Raw genomic sequence first — 20,359 nt, forward strand, 5'->3', positions numbered from 1 at the left:
AAAAAATTACGATTCAAACTGTAACTAAGTATGTTACCTATAGTTATTATTTGACTGTTAATCTTCCTAAGAAAATAAAATAAAATAAAATAAAATACATTTTTGAGTTTGAGTTTGAATTAGCACGGTTTTCGAATTCACATTTGAATCGCTCATGAATTCCAACCAGTGATTTCACAGTAATTGTCAAGCGTTCTGCCAACTCTGGTACTAATGCTCTCATGGCATGGTTCCCTAACATTGTAATTTCTAATAAATGTACAGCATCACAAACTATCTGATCTCCCTGCAAGGTAAACATCTTTGTGGCTGTCCATTTTCCAAGTTGGATTGGTTCGTCGAAATGGGATTGCGGTCCGTGCTGTGGTGAAATAGATCAAAATTGTTCGCCTGTAGTATTCAACTTACCTGTCAAAGGTTATGCATTTGTGATATATTTAATACAGGGCGTTAGTAACATCGTAACGAAAATTTTAAGGGATGATTCAGGCCATGATTCTGAGTTAATGTCAAGTGGAATTTTCTGTCGCAAAAGTACGGAACCGAAAAAATTTTTAAAAAAATCATGAATTTTCCGACTGGAAATTCCACTTGATATCAACTCAGAATTATGGTCTGAATCATCCCCCTCAGTATTCGTTACGGTGTCACTGACACCCATATTAAAAGGGAGGATTCAGCTCATTATTCTAAGTTAATATCAAGTGGAATTTTCCACCCTAAAAGTATAGAATTAAAAATAATTTAAAAAAACTAAAAAAAATCATGAATTTTGCGACGGAACATTCCACTTGATATTAACTCAGAATCATGGTCTAAATCATCCCCCTTAGTATTCGTTACGATGTCACTAACACTATGTATAGTTAGGTATCTTTGCTGCACATATGTTTTTTTCTGTTCTTTATTTTTTTTTTTTGAAAATGTTATTTTTCTTATAGTGTGGGTTGAGAGGTGGATGACCAATCTCATCAACCCTGGTATCAGGATTATTATTATTTACTGTTACCTATTGACAATGTTGAAAAAATATAAATAATCAAGACTATTTTTTTTTAAATAAGGAAACATTTTTGTATCGCTACGCTGCTGTTTTAATTTGTCATCACAAAATCACCGCCCCGCCACCCAAGGATTTCTTCCGACAAGACTTTGCGGCACGCTGGGAGGTGAGGATATGGTATCCCGACGTGCCGGCAGAGTAGGGGAGTGACTGACGATGATAAAGTAGAAGCAACAGCAACAGGAGTATATACAGTTTATTAAAAACACTTCACAAACTTAGTAACATAGTCACAAACATAATAGTTCACAATATACACATTTCATAAAAGAATCAGGACTTAGAAATTAGAGGGCACGGCCCTAAACGGTATAACACACTTGTTGTTTTTATGAAGGTCGGGGATTCAGTGAGTCAAAAGTGAGTAGAATGAAAGGAAATGCGAATGGAATGGAATGAGAATTTCGTAATTTAAAATGATGATGGTCCGAACAAAAGGCCAGTATGTGCAGAGTTTGTACTCTGCTACAACTTATTATACATTTACTGAACCAGACAGAGCGATTTACTGAGGTCAGACATGCAGTCGCTTCTGTAAAAACCAGAATCAAATCTTCAGGTTAAGGTAGGCGGTAAGCGGACCCTGTGAAAAACGGCATTTTGGTAGGGAGATCATGATGATAATGACTGAACCACTTGGCCTGACCTTTTTAATACTTTTTAAGGCGAGTTCCGTGGTCTCTGCTAACGGGAAATATATGTGATCTTATGCATGCATGTTTGTTTTAATGTAATTAGGGAAATGGGTTCAAGTTTAGTTGCTTACCATCCCGGGCATTTCGTAATCGACTGTCCCTCAGCCGCTCCTGAGGCGTTCCAAGATTGAATGACAAACGGTGATAGATTATCTGCCCTTAGCTCATTAATGTCTATCATTTTGGAAACATTTCTTCTTCTTCTTTATTAGGTTGAAAACACTCGGACGTAGGCTTTAGGGATACAGCCGTGATGTTATATCTCATCATCATCACCACCCCATTACGTCCCCACTGTTGGGGCACGGGCCTTCCCTATGGATGGATAGGGAGATCGGGCCTTAAACCATCACGCGGGCCCAGTGCGGATTGGTGGTTATTAACGACTGCTAATGCAGCCGGGACCAACGGCTTAACTTGCCTTCCGAAGCACGGAGGAGCTCGAGATGAAAACTTTTTTTTTGTGGTCACCCATCCTATGACCGGCCTTTGCGAAAGTTGCTTAACTTCAACAATCGTAGACCGAGCGCGTTAACCGTTGCGCCACCGAGCTCATGTTATTTCTAATTCATGTCATGTTACGTTGTTATTTTAAAAACGGTTGTGACCACAGTTTTATTGCAGTCCCAATGTCCGCTGCTAATAACCCCCTTTTTACTCAAACCTAGGAACACGCGTGACGTAATGAATGCCACAACTAATTGTAGGAGACATCCGCTTACGCCCCGCAGCTATCCCCTGGCACACCCAACTCGTATATACGAGGGGAGGTCAAAAAGTTCGCGGAATGAGGGGGAAGGGGGTCGAAATTAAACACGAAACTATTTTTCCTTTTCAATATATTCTCCCTTAACCTTAACACATTTTCTGGATCTATCAAATAATTTGTTTATTCCATCATAAAAAAAAGATTTCTCTTTGCTGTCAAAATAGGCCGAAATTGCAGACTTGACTTCTTCATCATCGCCAAATTTTCGTCCACGCAGTTCCTTTTTCATTTTTGGGAACAAATAATAATCGCTGGGGGCCAAGTCTGGACTGTAAGGCGGGTGGTTTAATTTTTCGAACCCGCATCGGTGAATGGCAGCCGTCGCAACATGGCACGTGTGGACGGGTGCGTTGTCGTGCAAAAGGAGCACACCTCTTGACAGCTTTCCTCTTCTTTTTTCCTTGATAGCCTCTTTCAATCTATCCAGTAAAGAAGCGTAGTAATGTCCCGTTATAGTCACACCACGATCTTTATAATCAATCAGCAAAATACCTTCTGTATCCCAAAAAATAGTGGCCATGATCTTTCCGGCCGATTGTGACACCTTAAACTTCTTTGGAGGAGGTGTGCCTTTTTTATGCCACTGCATCGACTCTTGCTTCGACTCAGGTTCATAGTGGTGAACCCAGGTTTCATCTCCAGTAACAATCCGGGCCATAACTTCTTCCTTATTCTCTCCACAGAGCTCTAAAAACTGGCGAGAACACTCGACACGCTCGCTTTTTTGAAGTGGCGTGAGCATTCTTGGAACCCATCTTGCGCTGACCTTAGTCATCCCAAGATGTTGATGTAGGATATTTAAAATACTTGTTTCGGATACACCGACCATTGCTGCAAGCTGCTTCTTCTTCAAGCGGGTATCTTCTAATACAAGTTTCTCTACTTTTTCGATGATTTCCGGTGTGGTGGCCTCAATGGGCCGTCCGGAGCGGGGGTCATCTTCAATCGACTCTCTTCCTTGCTTGAAAAGACTATGCCACTTGTAAACCATGGTTTTACCAGGGGCAGAGTCCGAGTAAACTGCTAACAGCTCTTGAAAAATCGTCTGAGCGGATTTTCCTTGCTTGGTGAGGAACTTAATGACGGCGCGGTGTTCAATTTTCTCCATATTCGCTGAGTTCTTCCCGATTCACTTGTTTGCTGGTCGATAGTTCAAACGTTAATGACCCGATTTGCTTCAAACTTGGTACATATACTGTTAATGAGGTGTGCAACTAGCGGCTACCTGTACGAGCAAACCAACCCCCTCCAACCCCTCCATTCCGCGAACTTTTTGACCTCCCCTCGTACCAGGGATGTCAATGATGAGTTCACTGTGAACATTTTGTGGCATACATAAAGACACATCTCACGTTCGTAATATTTATCGCGATGAGACCGATTCACAGTCTTCAAGATTTGACATTCTGGTGAAGACATAATCGGGTAGTTTGCTAGGTCAAAGATAAATTATCAAATTCTGACTAAATAAAGTAAAAACAGATCTAAATGTTACAAGAAACGTTTTCTTTTTTCTGTTTAACTTATTTATGAATTTTAATAACGAAAAATTTAATAATAAATGCGACATTTTGTCACGTTTTTCTATGACGTCACACGTTGCATTTTCATACAAATTCCATTTTAATTTCGTGTTTCGACGTGTAGTAAAAAGTAGCTGATTTGACTAGTTGGAAACTACCTACTACTGTATCCACTTTGAACCCTGTCGCACTATTTTGATATTTAGTGAAACTTAAAAAAAAAAACTATGGCATGGCACTAAAGTGTACATTAATGTTCAAGACCGTAACTAGTTATGGTTAGTGGCCTAACATAGCCAATCATTGGCTCTAATACTGCTCTAATAAGATTTAGATTATCGCGGACAAGTCATGCGATCAGTTCAATAACATAAGTGCATTTAGTGACAATACGCCTAAAACATAAACATAAACAGCCTATATACATCCCACTGCTGGGCACAGGCCTCCCGTCAATCAACCGGAGAGGGTATGGAGCATACTCCACCACGCTGCTCCAACAATACAATACGCCTATTTCAAAATAAAAACACATGTACTTTATTGCACATACATACAAGCTATTTTTTTAAAACATACACCGTTGGGGTAGGAGGGGACCATGAAATTCCACTTACTTCGATCCTGACACCACTTTCTGTTCTTCCTCGGGTGAGAGCCTTCAGCGCTCCCCATTTGTCCGGCCAAGTAGTTAATGCCATCTGCGGCAAATCTACAATAAGTCACGTCAAAAAAATAAGGTCTTCCATTCGCTTTTGTGTTTGTTCCTTCCTACTTCAACTCTGCTATCTTAGCTGTCAAAATGCTGATGGCTTACCAACTTAAACAAGCAAAACCAGTATAAAATATTATAATGAACGTACTGCATCACACGAAATATGAAATGTCACGCCATGTTGTTGCGCAAACACTACTTTTGTGTTTTTAATCAAATAATTCCTTTTGCGTTCGCGAGGAAACGTTTCGGCGGAATTAACAGCTTTTAAATTTAACGCTCCTACGCTAAAAAAACATAGAACGCGTTCAGCTGCTTATCTTCCCGGGCATATCGTAAAAACATACACAGGGATTGTGTCCATTCCAACATTATTAACCACTATATTGGCTGATCATCTGTCACCATACGGTTCATCATATCCATCTTAGAACTTCGTATCAAATGTGGCTGCAAGGAATCTTTTGACATATCTAAAGAACTAGACTACGTATAGAAATAACACTCCTCCCCGCACCAATTCGTAACGGCTGCCGTTCTCTTTGTACCTCACCCCCTCTGCGTCGTACTTTAGTCTAAATGACCATCTGCAGCTAAGGAGTAAGGGGGAGCGCGGGAAGACTGTTTGTCTCACTCACACATATGCGATAAGGCAGCACACGATAATAAGTTTTTATATGGAGTGTCCTGTGTGTGGTCGTGATTTGCAGCTCTGCTTTTTACTAGATTACAGGCATGGGTTTATCTAGCAAACTATGTTAAGAGAAAATGTTCCGGCAAAATTAACAGCTTTTCAATTTAACGTTTCAGAGCAACCCTGCTCAGTACATACCCCCTTTTCCCGTTAAATCCCCCTCTCCCGGAACAGTCCTCTTCTGCCACCGCCATGAATTCATTATCAGACCATTTTACACCGCAGAACTGCATTGTACGCTACAAATTTTGCATGTTGAGTCTTTAAGACTGCAAAGCCCCAGGAAAATGGCCTATTGTACGTTACTTAGTTGAGAGTAAAAATCTATTATCATTTAACTTTAAGAGCGCCCTTTGTACTTCGTTCAATGAAGACTCTTTTATTTGAATTAAGCAATAATTAATAACTTCCAATGAGTATACTTAACCTAATTCTGTTGGCAATGAACGTTGGTGTTTACCAAGGTTCAATGCGGAGACCTTTATTATTTAGTAATGATTTGTTATGTAATGATTTGTCGAATTTTGTTTTTCAAAGTACTTACATGGAAACAAGTTTGTGTTATCACTAAAAAACAAGCTAATGAGATTTTGTTATCGTTATTAAGCAGTAGAATAACAGTTTAATAAGCAACTCATGGCCATAGTTTAAGGTGACTTTTTGGATGCATTCGATTTCTTTAAACTATTTACAGTTCGTGATGTCTCAAAAGCATATTCGATACAGACACTTACATCATCTAAACAAATGAATAACTATGTAAAAGTAACTAGTCAATATCGCGGTTATTAGCGCACAGAATGAAATCATTTTTATATAATCTCTATTATCATTATAAGCCCATATGTTCCAATGTATAGGTACGTATGCTATTTCCGTGTATTTATTAATAGCGACTAGGCATCAATATGTGCACGCGCCCACAGGCTGTACATAACAATATTAATTAAGCCGGGTTCACACGTGAGCGCATCCGAAATATCTGATGTGTTCCACACGATCCGCATATCTCCGCACGCCCCCGCGGATATCCGTGCCTTAATTGCGGATGCGAATGTCGAATTGCCGACACGATGCCTTTTGTTGGAGATGATAGTCGGAATAGTGATCGGGATAAATACGTATTATAAGCGATAAACCTGATACTTTTAGTATTGAATGTTGGTGCGCGCAGGGTTGTATATTGGGTCTGTTTTTATTGAGTAATGATTTTTGGCATGATGGAATTCGAAGTTGATGTAAAGCCAAATCCATTTTAATTAACGTCATATTACTTGGTAAGGACACTACCATTGTGCAAAACATTGAAATATGAAAACCCATCGTAAGTAACATAGTGTTTGAATTCCGTATAGAAGTTCGATATGACTGTAGCAAACTAGTCACCCTCGGACATGTGATGTCATATTCCGTATTGAATATGATATTTCTAATAACCAAGGCTTAAAACGTGTCTGAACCCTCATTAAACAAACATTAATCATCTCTCACTAATACGGCGGGAACTACATCAAATATTCGTTTAAACCATTATTAATACGGTCTGAATCCCGTCGTACACGCGCGATTGATAAATAATGGGACCCTACTCATACTGAAGATGCTTGGAGAGCGTGACACTCTGTGCAAATCATTAGCGGTGTAGAGGTTGCCGGGAGGGAACAGAGTGAGGAGAGGGTGAAGGAGGGAACAGCGGAAAGCGGATATAGAAATAGATACTTACAGTACAAGAAATAAAAATAAAATTGCTATTCAAAATTCTAGACTAAGTAAATCAAATTCATCTTTTTTGGGGTTATGTATACGTTTTTGCAATAAAATACCAGATAATATTTTAAATTTGTCAGAAAATAAGTTTAAAGCTCATGTAAGCTTCACTTCACTTATGTAAAAAAGCTTATTATAAGGTTAATGACTACCTAAATGATAAAAATTCATTCAAAATAAATATTCAGTGGTAAATAATGGTATGAATGAATAAACTTGAAAATAATAATTTAGAATGTATGGGACATGCCATTGATATGGGTGGTCAAGCGGTGACCGTGCTAGAAAGATGAGTTGGAATGTGCCACTGACACTAAGAAGATGATAAGGATTCTCATCGCCGCTTACCGCTCAGTCTATCACAGCGCTGTAGAGTGAAACAGAGAGCTAATTGGACCTCCCTCCGACACTCAGTACTGCCGTATTGTCTGGAAATCCGATCGCTGTTAAATATTTTTGCATTCGCACACTGCAAGTGGATCAATGTTGTATAAGCGGCAGGGGTCGGTGGAGTTTTTAAGTAGGAAGGTCTGTTATTTAGAACAAAGATATTGCAGTAATGATCGTAGTATGTAGGGTGCTGTGTAGCCTAGTTGCAAGTATGCTGGACTCTTATTGTGAGGTCGCAAGATCAAATCCAGCACGGGCCTAAACTAATACAAACCGAATTTGCTTTCGAATTCAAGTTTAGATCTTGTTTAGATGTGAGGAAACCCGCATTTTCAAGAAATGTGTTTTTGGAGATATGTGACATAACTTGTGATTGGCCTGGATTTCCCCTCGGGTGGAAGGTCAGACGGGCAGTCGCTTCTGTAAATAGCCGGACCTGCGAAATCCTCAAGTTAGGTAAGCAGGCCCCGTGAAGGAACCGGATATCGCTTTGGCGATGATTACGTAGTAAATATAGTAAGTAGGTGCTTAAATAACTACAGTTTAATGTTACCATTTACCTCTACATAAGGTTCCCTTGCCATTTTAAGTGTTTTTATATTTAGGCATCTTATTTTATTTATTTTTTTATTCACGTGACTTATTGAAGATTTACCTCAGATAGCATTAACTACTTCGTCGGGAACTTAATTCCTAATATGAAAGATGACTATTGAAAAATCTCTAAAAGCACCAATGAGTTTTTAATTTATCTCAAGTGCAGTTTTCACTAACACAGTTGGTTCGACCATTATAGACGACGATACGCTCACCACCTATCACGTTGGTCTAACAGAAAGCTCGGTGAGTTGTGGGAGACTTAGTTCATCTTTGACTACCCCAATTGGGGTACAGTCGTGAGGCTATGTTATTACTGACAGTACAAGAACATTAAAGCCCAGCTTTTCACTACCCATTCATGTCAATAGAAGCAGTTTTAGCAGAAAACTAAAACCAATTGCGCTCCTTTCGCAACGTTCCAAATTACGCGGAAAGTTCTGGAACGAAATCTGTCAGGCGATCGTGGAAAGGCTTAGAGCTGTCAAATCGAAATATCAGCATTCAGGTGCAGACTGGCATTTCCTGGGGCGACTGAAAAGGTCGCGCGGCGTCGCGTGCATTTAAATGTTACGTGGCACTCTAGTGCAACTCTAGAAGCAGGGCTGCTAATATTGACTGGATCCAGGTTCATTTTTCTCTGCTGCTTTGGAGCAACAAAGCCGCCCGTTTGTACTCCCTTTATTATTTGATGCGCAAGTTAGGTTGCCTGGAAGAGATTGCTACTTAGCAATAAGGCCACCTATTGTACTATTTCATTTTCTCTTTTGTTTTGTATTTTCCTGTTTTTGCAATAAAGTATTTGTTATATTACTTATGTTTATGCTATTATGTATTTAAGTAAAAGCTAGCTTTAAAAGCAAAAGAAATTTCTAGTATAGATTTTGTACGTAATTATTTTCGTACAAAATATGTTGCCAAAGATAATAAGAAATAATTATAGAAGCTGCCACCAGAAATTGACATCTGAAATCATAACATTCAAATACAACATTTCCACGAATGGAATTACGTCAGAGTTTTGAACTCGTAGATTTACAAAACCTAGTGTAAGTATTTTATTTTTATAGAATATCCAATATTTTTGAAACTATAATTTGTAGTTACTTACTTGGCAAATATCATAGGTGATTGTGATTAGAATTTTCCAAGGAACACATCAAGCTGTGTTCAGCTAGAAAGAGTTCGACAAAGGTATCTGTGTTCAGTCTGTAAGTAAAAACTTTGACAAAGGTACATATTATGTAATTGGTTTTGAACATGCATTGCATTCTTTAAAAAATCCCAAAAATGTTGAAACTAATCAAAATCAAAGTACCATTGGCTACACTAGCTAACGTAAAAGCTATATGATCCCAATCTGTGAATTCTAGTTTGATCTGTGCTGTGTTCACTTCAATCTGCGATACTATCGGCTGTCGGTGTTTGAATTCTAGTTTGTTCTGTGTTCTGTTTACAAATTCTCGTTCTCCCGCGATTGGGTGTGTAGCCTTCACTGATAGAACCATTTCATTGAACCGAGAGGCGAAAGAATTTTGATTGGTTTCGAGAGGTTAGGTATATGAAGGTTGGCTGTTCGGGATTGCACAAGAAATCTGTACTTAATGGTATCAAGTTTTTAGAATGTTTAGAGGTCATTGCGACTCAAATATCAATTTAACTCACATAAGCATTTCAAGTATGCGTCTTATATAATATAAAACGTGTGGGATTTTAAATAAAAATTGCAGTATGTATTGCACCCGACTTGGATTCCGCTTTTAAGAAAGAAAATGTGCTTCAAACGCACCACCGTTTGAAAAATTTAAGCTCCAGGCACTTCCAAATGCATTCCCGAATGTCAAGGCTGTATTTAGCAACCCTACTGAGCAGACAGCTAGCCCTCTCGTTACAAGATGACACGCCGCTGCATTCCGTCTTTTGTCTCATTCCTCCATTTAAATTCATCTGAACATTTCACTCCCTTTGTTTCAAGCCAGCCGTCGCGATTTTAATCACTTAAGCACTCGCGTTGATGCCTCCTCGAATAAACTCGTAAAACTCGCTATAAACCCCAGTTTATGGAAAAAAGAACTAGACTTCATCAGGACAGCATTCAAGTTCCATGTCCCAATAATTAAACGGGCACCGTAAATTAAAAGGAAAAAGGCTGGCACTTTTTATAGCTTTCATTTCAGAGTCACGCGACGCATTCAGTTAATTTCTTCCTATTCGGTTTCAGTGTTATTTTCTTAAGTAAAAACTTAATGCAAATGCAAATTAAGTGTACTTAGTTGCGATGTTTTATTTAGAACGGAACCCTGAATTTCTCTCTGTAGCTTTGGGGATGCAATTTGAAAGTGTTCCGGAATTTCAACAACGCAACCGTCCATGCGTTTATCTTTTATACAAACAAGAAATTCTGTTGTTTTTGTCTAAAATGCTTCGACTGTTTGAATATTAAAATGTTCAATAATGAGTCTTTCTACTTCCAAAAATGAATTCTCCAATGAAGCCAACGACGATCTGATACCAAAAAATAAACTGATGAATGTGGTTTGGAAAAGCAAAAATAATGGGATCGTAAGAATTGATGTTGCGATCGCGTTCCATGCACAGCCATGCAGGCTTTGATTACGCCCGAAAAAAAACTGGAAATGCATGTACCATAATTCACTTTAATGTATTTATTAAGTGCTAGCACGCGAACTGAAGTGTGGTGATGTGAGGTTGTTACTTGTTGCATTGCTACTACATTAAATGGGACTGTGAAAGTAACAGTTACAAAATACTAATTACGTCTTTATGTCTAGTCAAACCGTAAAGTAGGTGCCTACGCAAACTTAAATTACGCAGACGTAGAAAATCTTATTTTTATATGACGCTGATATTTTCGGAAGTCGCAACTACTTAGCAGTGGATTTTGGTGGTACAAATACTAGCTTCTCTCCAACACTGTGCAAGAAGCGATCGTATTTCGTCCGAACAGTTCCGATGGCAATTTCTCCATCGTGTTCGCCACTCTTTTGCATAACTTAATAGCGGTTTTGATTTACATCTGTTTTGGCACGAAAATGAAATTTGGAAAGATTTAAACAACTTAGCATTGTAATTTGGAGTTTAGTAAGGCGTTTTTGCCTTTGCACATTAAGCATTTGGTTGTGAAAAGAAGGTTTATGTTCTGGCTATTTTACGAATATCTCATTCATTCAGTATTTGTGAAATGGTTAGAGCTAAACATATCCTAAACGTATACAGTTATTCGATATAATATATATACTTGCCCGTCAAATGTAATGTGTATATGTATACAGAGTGTTAGCGACAACTTTCGGGGGTGATTCAGACCATGATTCTGAGTTGATGTCAAGCGAAATTTCCTGTCGGAAAATCGACGAAAAATTTACATACATACATAACCTCACACCTATTTCCCACTGGGGCAAGCAGAGACTATGGAATTCGATTTGCTTCGATCCTGACACACTACCCTTGCTTCCTCCACATTCATCAATCGTTTCGTACACGCACGCTGGTTCTGAGTTGATCGCACTGAGCCTTTGCTAAGGACATCTCCAATTTGGAATAAATATGTGTTTTTTTTTATATATTTCCAGTACCATATTATACTTTAAGCTGCATAGAATACAAAAAATAAAAAGGCAATTTAAAAACTGTCATTATATTGTGATGCAGAAAAATATCAAAATCATAACTGTACTTAGGTACATTTCCGACGAAAAAACACCTACCCTAGTTTTTACTACATACAATGAAGTAGACGCTCTAATTATTTTTATCGCTACGGTGTCGCTAACAGCCTGTATACTATACTATGTACTTATATATCATTAATTGAAATGGCAGCTTACAATATAATACATTACCAAATTGTGATTAAATTCTGCCCAATCTTTGCCTCTTGAGCCCTCGATAGACTGAAAAGATCCAATTGATAAGTGATTAACTCTCGAAGGAAACAGCTCGGGTGGGGTTTTGTATTATACGAAATTTGACAAAATAATACTCATGAATTGGAGTTTAATCTTTCGAACGCCGGAACGCGGATCTCGACCAGACACAATGTAAAATCTATTGTGTCTGGTATCTCGGCATATGAGAGGTTAAGAGAAATTTAAATAGCTGAGTTTGGACTTAGGATTAGATTACATTGATTGATACTGACAAAAAAGGAACATACTTAAATAAAAATTACCACTATAGACTGTTACGAACAGCCTCCGTGGCTGTGTAAGAAATGCAATTTTATGCTCATGTTGACTCCTACTCTGTTAAAATTTTGTAGCATTTTTGCAACTAGTTCTTGATATTCGGGCGCTTTGTGATTTCCCAAAAAGTTTTTTACTACCAACACAAAGCTTAACCATGCTTCAGATTCAATCTGTGTCATATGGGCTACAAACTCCGTGTCTTTTATCAGTGTACGTATTTGCGGTCCATCAAAGTACGTTTTTTGTACTGGTTCATACCTTTAACATTTACGGCACAAAAGTAACAGTCGTTTAAGTGATTACTTGGCTCATTCCATATAATCGGCACTCCAAATTGTAACCCTTTACGTTCTCCTTGGCTCCAGTAACGCAAAGATTCTACGCACGGCTTGCACACGATGTTTGGCACCCAATATTTATTCCTTTTCACTAGTGGTATCCCGAAATATTCTCGGTAGACTGTTTTTACAAACTCTGTGATCTCTTTTCTTTGCTTTTGTAAACTAAACTTGCCACAAATAAAGCAAAAACTGTTAGGATCGTTTAAACAAGGTTTACGTGGAAAACTCATGTTTTTGAAAGGAAAAATGCACTTTAACACCAAACAACCCATTTATAACAGATAACTTCAGGGTCTGATAGCTATAAAGTTAAGTTGTTGCAAATATATCAGTGAAAAGATGACAAACGTAAGTGAAAACAAATCAATGAACCACAATGTTTGTAAGGTAGTTTGAAATTTTCAATTATTTCTTAGTTCCGTTTATCTCAATAACCAGAGTGAATCAAAAATAAATAAGCATCCAGCGTGAAGGTCTAATATGAGTATTAACAAAAACCATTAACAAAATCCCTGCCGCAGATTTTTTTATTTTTTTTGTATAGCAGTGTAATAGACTATACACACACATACAAAACAAGTATTGAAATTAATGGTTTTTTTAATTATTTTTAATGCTATACTTTTGAAATTCTACTTGATATCAACTCAGAGTCATGGTCTGAATCATCCCTCAAAGTTTTCGTTCCGATGTCACTAAAACCCTGCATGTGTCATTTATGAATTTATCAACACCTGTTCCGGAGGTCCCAAGTTGTGTTCCGTTCCGTATTTATCACCCTTTTAAGTTTACGACGAGTGTTGCCACTATAAAATACATTAAAACGACTCCGGACGGTGTGCTCGCTCGTAAACGCAATCGTAACGCCCTTTTCGATACCTGTAGGAAAAATATTGTTTTATTATTTTCTACTTATTGAGAAATTGGCGCTATAGCATAGAATAAGGAATAATATTAAATATAGAACGGTAACTCTCCTCCGGCCAAGTAGTTAATGCCATTTAACTACTATAAAAAAAAAACAGTGTCTGACCTAAGTTTACCTCACTCCCCTTCGAACATAGTTTAATCTTGAATCTTATGGTGGTGGTGTAGTGTGGGAGCCGTGGTAGTTCGAAGAAGGCTTGACTCTAACTGAGTTTGCTGGTTCAATTCTACTCTCATTTTATATATTATAAATATTAAAAATTAAAATAAATAAAAACATATATATAAAAAATTACATAACATAACTGTTTGCAACAACCATTGAGCCAAACCATTCTTAATTAAAAAAGAAAAATATTATTTATATGGTAACATTCGTTCCAACCATTCACTCTCTCTTCATTTTAAAATTATATCGAATCAACACGTTCTCTGTAATATCTCTTTTGAAAAAAATTAATAAACCGTGAAATTGCCGTCACAAACTCTTTTATTTATGTCTTTCTTAGACATAAATTGGTGCCGAAACAAAAGTAAAGTGATTGCGCATCGTAAAAACTGTTTTTTCGTCGCGAGTGCACATTGCCGATCTCGTGGGCGCGTGAGTGCGAGTCGCCATTTACAAGGATTTTGCGCATATTTCATCATCAAGGGGCGTGCTAGAAGTGAAATAAGAGGCCTGGACCAACATTCGTCAAGGAATATACCACGGATCGTCACAGAAGCCTCAACATAGTTCACGCATTTCTCCGGTGAAAATCTACTTGTTGTAAAGAGAGGCCGCCATTATTCGAACTTCAACGATAACCAAACGTGAATCAACGAGTCGGTCAATGCAGTCATTCAGCCGTTCAACTCTTGACAGATACTGTTCGTTCGTTCATCTGTCAATGTCAAGCATCATTCGTTCGTTCGCCCCGTGTTTTGATAAACAAATACGTCTGCATTTCTGCGAAAAATATTAATTATTTACGGAATTTTCTGCGATTTTCAACATGGGACGCAGAAAAAGCATTGCGGATGAAGAAGACAGGGCGTCTCGGGACAAACGGCTGAAAGTTCAATTGGCACAATGCAAATCGAAATTGACGAAAGCAGAAAACTTTTTGCGTGAACAGAAAGGACCTCTAGATACGGATGCTATTACCCTCCGGCTGCAGCTATTGGAGAAAGTTTTACTGACCGTGAACGATCTTTTGCTAGAAAAGCAAGTTTTAACTTGGAGCGACGACGACGAGTTCGACGATGATGGACTAGAAGAGAGATGTCTTAGCGTGATAATAAGCTACAAGAAGGCGCTCGCGCAGGCAAGTTCGTCGAAGCAAAATACATCAGCTAGTGATAGTGCCAGTGACAGATATTCATCAATGAAACTTCCTGAAATTGACATTCCAGTGTATGAAGGAAAGGACTACACCAAGTACCAATCGTTTATCGAACTATTCACGGCTATTATTCATAGAAATGGTAAACTAGAACCTATCCAAAAGTTATTCTATTTAAGAAAATATTTGAAAGGGGAGCCGTTGTCACTTATTGAAGGGCTACCCTTAACGGGTGATTCTTATGAGAAGGCATTGGCTTTACTCAAAGCTAGATATGATAATAAGTTTCTCGTTGTTACAAACCATGTACAGGCAATCTTGGATTTTTCGCCTATTGTGAAGGGTGCTGCCAGCAATTTACGAGAGTTAATAGCTCATGCTCGTCAACATTTAGGAGCCTTGAAGACCCTTGGACAGCCCACTGAACATTGGGATATGATAATTTTACCCATTTTGTTGCGAAAAATAGATCAGTTTTCTTGCAGAGCATACCATAGTGAGCGTGTTGATAACAAGCTGCCAAATCTGGATGACTTCTTTGCATTCATTGAAAGAAGGGCCAGCAGCTTCGAGGAGAGCCAAAGGAGCGAAGGTAAGAACTCCACACAATTATTTAATAAAAAAGTTACTAACCTCGCAAGCAGAGAGTTACCATCTTGCAGGTTTTGTAAAGATCCTTCTCACAAATTATTCAAATGTCAAAAATTCCAAACATTGTGCCCAAAGGATAGGATTGAATTTGTTTTGAACAATAATTTGTGTAAAGTTTGTTTAGGATATCACAATAAAAAATGTCATTTCATTTCAAATGCTCTTTGTGCAATAGCAAAGATCATAATACTCTATTGCACCTGGACGCAAGTGAATCAAAAGCTTCATTGCACAGCAACATCAGCAACAGCACTGTACTGCTGCCCACCATTAAAGCAAAGCTCTTCAGCCAAGACGGAAAATCACATATCATTGCTAGAGGGCTAGTGGACAGCGGCAGTCAAGTTTCATTTATAAAATCTGATCTTGCCAAAATGTTAAATTTAAAGCCATTCAATAGTAATTTAAATATTACAGCTCTAGGTCAACAAAACAGAACTACCTCAAAAGCTGTCAATGTGCGTTTCATGTCACTTCAAAACAATTTTAATTGTCAAGTGACTTGTTCCATTGTGAACCAAATAACTTCAACGTTACCTCAGCATGCAATTGATATGAAAAATATCCCCATGCCAAAATCTGCAGTGCTTGCAGATGATGAATATGGTACTCCAGGTGACATCTCATTTTTACTGTCAGCTGACATGTTTTTCAAAATTATGCGGCCTAACAAAATTCAATTAGGAAGCAATCTCTACCTAATAGACACCGAATTTGGCTCAATTGTGTCAGGAGAGATCAAAGAGAATGCATCATCTTTAAATAAAAATCTAGTAACACTGCATGCAATGACTACTTACAATGATGAACAGCTTGATCACCTCCTTACAAAGTTTTGGAATACTGAACTAGTACCTGAAACGAAGCCGGAGGTTACAGTAAAGCAGGATCCCTGCGAAGCCGCTTTTAAACAGTCGGTACAGTTAATTGATGGCAATTTTCAGGTTTCACTTCCACTTCAAAGGCCTCTAGATCAGCTTGACTTAGGTAACACGTTTCCCATTGCAGCCAAAACATTAAATTACATCGAAAAGAGACTAGATAAAGATGAGCAGCTTAAAGAAAAATACCATGCATTTATCAACGAATATGTTGAGTTAGGACATGCCAAAATCTTGCCCTTCAGCCATGCTGAAGCGAATAAAAGGTATTTCATGCAGCACTTACCCGTAATAAGGAATGACAAAAAAACCAATAAAGTCCGTGTTGTGTTCAATGGCAATACTCGAGCAAGGGCGCACCCCAGCTTAAACGAAATGCTTATGAACGGTCCTAAGGTGCAAAAAGACCTCTTTGATATTTTGCTGTCATTCAGAGCTCACGAGTATGTTCTTTTGGCCGACATTAGGCATATGTATAGAGCCATTTTTCTACACCCAGAGCACAGAGTGCTCCAGAATATTCTGTGGAGAAATAAAAATAATAACCTAATTATTATTGAATTGCAGACCGTCACATATGGGTTGAAGTCCTCCAGTTATCTGGCCACAAGGTGCCTGGAAGAACTAGCACGCCAGTACGAGGCTGAGTTCCCTAGGGCGGCAGCTGTGATCCGGAATTCCATGTATGTAGATGATGCGCTGTTTGGAGGTCAGTCAATAAAAGAGGCATTGGAGGTAAGAGATCAGCTTATTTCATTACTTCAGCGAGCCGGCTTTAGCTTACATAAATGGGCCGCCAGTGATCCTCGTCTTCTTGTTGACATTCCAATCAGTAAGCAGCATTTTGATGAACATGAGCTCTGCAAAGAAAACTTATCTATAAAAGCACTCGGCGTAACGTACGATGTCAAAAGCGATACGTTAAAAGTGGGTTGTCCTATCAAAAATATGCATGGAGACTGGAGCAAGCGTTCCGTGCTTAGTGTCATAGGGTCCTTCTTTGACCCTCTCGGGCTGGTAGGGCCAATCACAGTCCGAGCTAAAGAATTTTTACAAAAATTGTGGATTGAAAACTTAAAATGGGACTCTCCCTTACCTGATAAAATATTAAAACAGTGGAAACAATTTTACTGTCAACTTACAACTATGTCAGCTATTTGTGTAAATCGTAACATAATGTGTTCTAATGCACAGCGTGTTGAGCTGTATTGTTATTGTGATGCGTCACAAACAGCATATGGATGTTGCATTTATGTAAAAGTAATACATAACAATAGTGCAACCACTACTCTACTTTGTGCTAAATCTAAAATAGCTCCTATTAAAAACAAATTGACTGTGCCTCAATTGGAATTAAATGCAGCATTAATTTTAGCGAAGTTATATGACAGAGTCAGAATAAACTACTCAAATATTAAAATTGATGCCAAATACATGTTTTCGGATTCACAAGTTGTGCTGTGCTGGCTTAAGTCAAACAAAAACTTGAAGGCTTATGTACAAAATAGAACAAATGTTATTCGGTCGTTGACTAATGATTGTAATTGGTATCACATTGATGGCGCGTTCAATCCGGCAGACTGCTTATCTCGCGGATGTGACCCGGCCGAGCTTGCCTCTAACACCCTGTGGTGGAATGGTCCACCACAGCATTCTAAACCTAATTATGTGCCTGTAGAATCCTTGGTAAGCTGCAATCACCTGTTGTGCTCTGCTCCTACTTACGATACACGGGAGGTCGGCTTGAGCGTGACATCAACTGTGCCTGAAATACCTGAAATAATTTTAAAATATTCCTCTTGGAACAAAACTGTAAGAATAATGACTTGGGTTCTTAGATTTGCATATAACTGTAAAAATAAAAATAATAGGCTAAAACATAACTTAACTATACAAGAATTAAAAAACACAGAAAATAAAATATTTAATATTGTACAAAATTCATATTTTGTTCACGAAATTCATTGTATTAAAAATAAGCATCCTATAGGATCTCATTTAAGATCATTGACTCCGTTTCTAGACAACAATAAAGTATTAAGAGTTTCTGGCAGATTACAAAATGCTTCAATTCCATATTCACAAAAATATCCTGTTATTTTACCAAAAAATTGTCACATTACGGATTTAATTATTTTAAATGAGCATTTAGCCTTATTGCATGCGGGTCCAAAAATGACCATGTCTAATCTAGCACTGCGTTACTGGATTATAAGCTGTAATCGAGAGGTAAAAAAGATTTTAAACAAATGTGTTAAATGTTATCGTTTTAAAGCTCAATGTGCTGAACAGTTAATGGGTTCATTGCCCACTGATAGAGTTAACCAGGCTAGTACCTTCAGCATTGTTGGTATTGATTACTGTGGCCCATTTCAAGTTAAGCAATCTAGCCTTCGAAGGAGTGTGGTCTCCAAAGGTTATGTTATAGTGTTTGTGTGTTTTGTCACCAAAAGTGTGCATTTAGAGTTGGCCTCAGATATGACTTCGCAATGTTTCATTGCAGCCTTGAAACGATTCATTTCAAGGCGCGGGTTGCCACGCGTTATCCACTGCGACAACGCCAAAACTTTCAAAGGTGCGGATAATTCTCTTAAAGAGTTGTACAAGCTACACAGCTCTACTCAACATCAATCGACCGTAATTAATTTCGCCTCTTCAAAGGGCATCAAATTTGATTATATACCCAGTTATTCACCAACGTTCGGCGGGCTCTGGGAAGCCGCCGTTAAAAGCGCAAAGTTTCATTTTAAAAGGATAATTGGTCCCAGCATTTTCAACTATGAAGAGTTTAATACAATCATCATATCGGTAGAAGGTATATTGAACTCTAGGCCTTTGACGGCTCTGTCTAGAGACCCTTCGGACCTATCATGCCTAACACCAGGCCACTTCTTAATAGGTAGACCGATAACGACCATCCCAGAGGCTGACTGTGTTTCAGTGCCTACCAATAGGCTTCGATTTTGGAGACGATGCACACAGATACAGCAAAGTTTTTGGCATGTATGGCATAAGCAATATTTGTCGTTATTAAATAATCGGCCTAAGTGGCACCATAATCAACCCAACATAGAGGAAGGTGCTTTAGTACTTTTAAAGGATGAGCGCTCTGCTCCACTCAGCTGGCCATTGGCTAGGGTTACAAAGCTGATTTCAGGACCCGATCAGAGGGTGAGGGTAGCAGAAGTGAAAACTTCTTGCGGCATGTCACGTAGAGCCATTAATAAATTATGTATATTGCCAATAGAAACATGAAAATAATATTTAAAAAGTGTTTATTTTTCTCATAAAAATAGTTAAAAAAAAAAAAGGTTTATTTTTTCTAATATAAGCATAGCTTAAGAGTCTAAAAGTTCATAATATTTTTGTAAAAATTGTATAACTTAATATTAGTTAATATGGCTCTTGCGTTATAGTAGGGTGCGTAGTGCAGTTGTCATTGAGTACATTCTCTTAGTACGGTTTCCGTCGCATTATGTGGCACTTTATATTTGTACCCCTGTTGTACGCACCGTGCTCGGAGTTGTAGTTTTTCAGTTGTAAGTTTAGCACCCGGCCCTCGGGAATATGTTTGCAACAACCATTGAGCCAAACCATTCTTAATTAAAAAAGAAAAATATTATTTATATGGTAACATTCGTTCCAACCATTCACTCTCTCTTCATTTTAAAATTATATCGAATCAACACGTTCTCTGTAATATCTCTTTTGAAAAAAATTAATAAACCGTGAAATTGCCGTCACAAACTCTTTTATTTATGTCTTTCTTAGACATAAACAAAACAGCCATAACAGACAGACATAAATAAA

The 20,359-nt window shown here is 38.2% G+C and overlaps 2 protein-coding genes across 4 annotated transcripts in view; both read left to right on the forward strand.

The window, feature by feature from the left end:
• Positions 1-20,359, forward strand: part of LOC126371526 (max dimerization protein 4-like) — a 405,754-nt gene that overhangs the window by 255,617 nt on the left and 129,778 nt on the right. The window lies entirely within an intron of this gene.
• On the forward strand, positions 14,004-19,429 carry LOC126371504 (uncharacterized). Its single transcript, XM_050016818.1, has 2 exons — positions 14,004-15,609; positions 17,117-19,429. Exons 1-2 carry the CDS (start codon positions 14,688-14,690, stop codon positions 17,194-17,196), a joined length of 1,002 nt encoding a protein of 333 aa, XP_049872775.1. The 5' UTR covers positions 14,004-14,687; the 3' UTR covers positions 17,197-19,429.

The sequence above is a fragment of the Pectinophora gossypiella genome, chromosome 12, assembly GCF_024362695.1.
Source record: "Pectinophora gossypiella chromosome 12, ilPecGoss1.1, whole genome shotgun sequence".
Taxonomy (NCBI): Eukaryota; Metazoa; Arthropoda; class Insecta; order Lepidoptera; family Gelechiidae; genus Pectinophora; species Pectinophora gossypiella.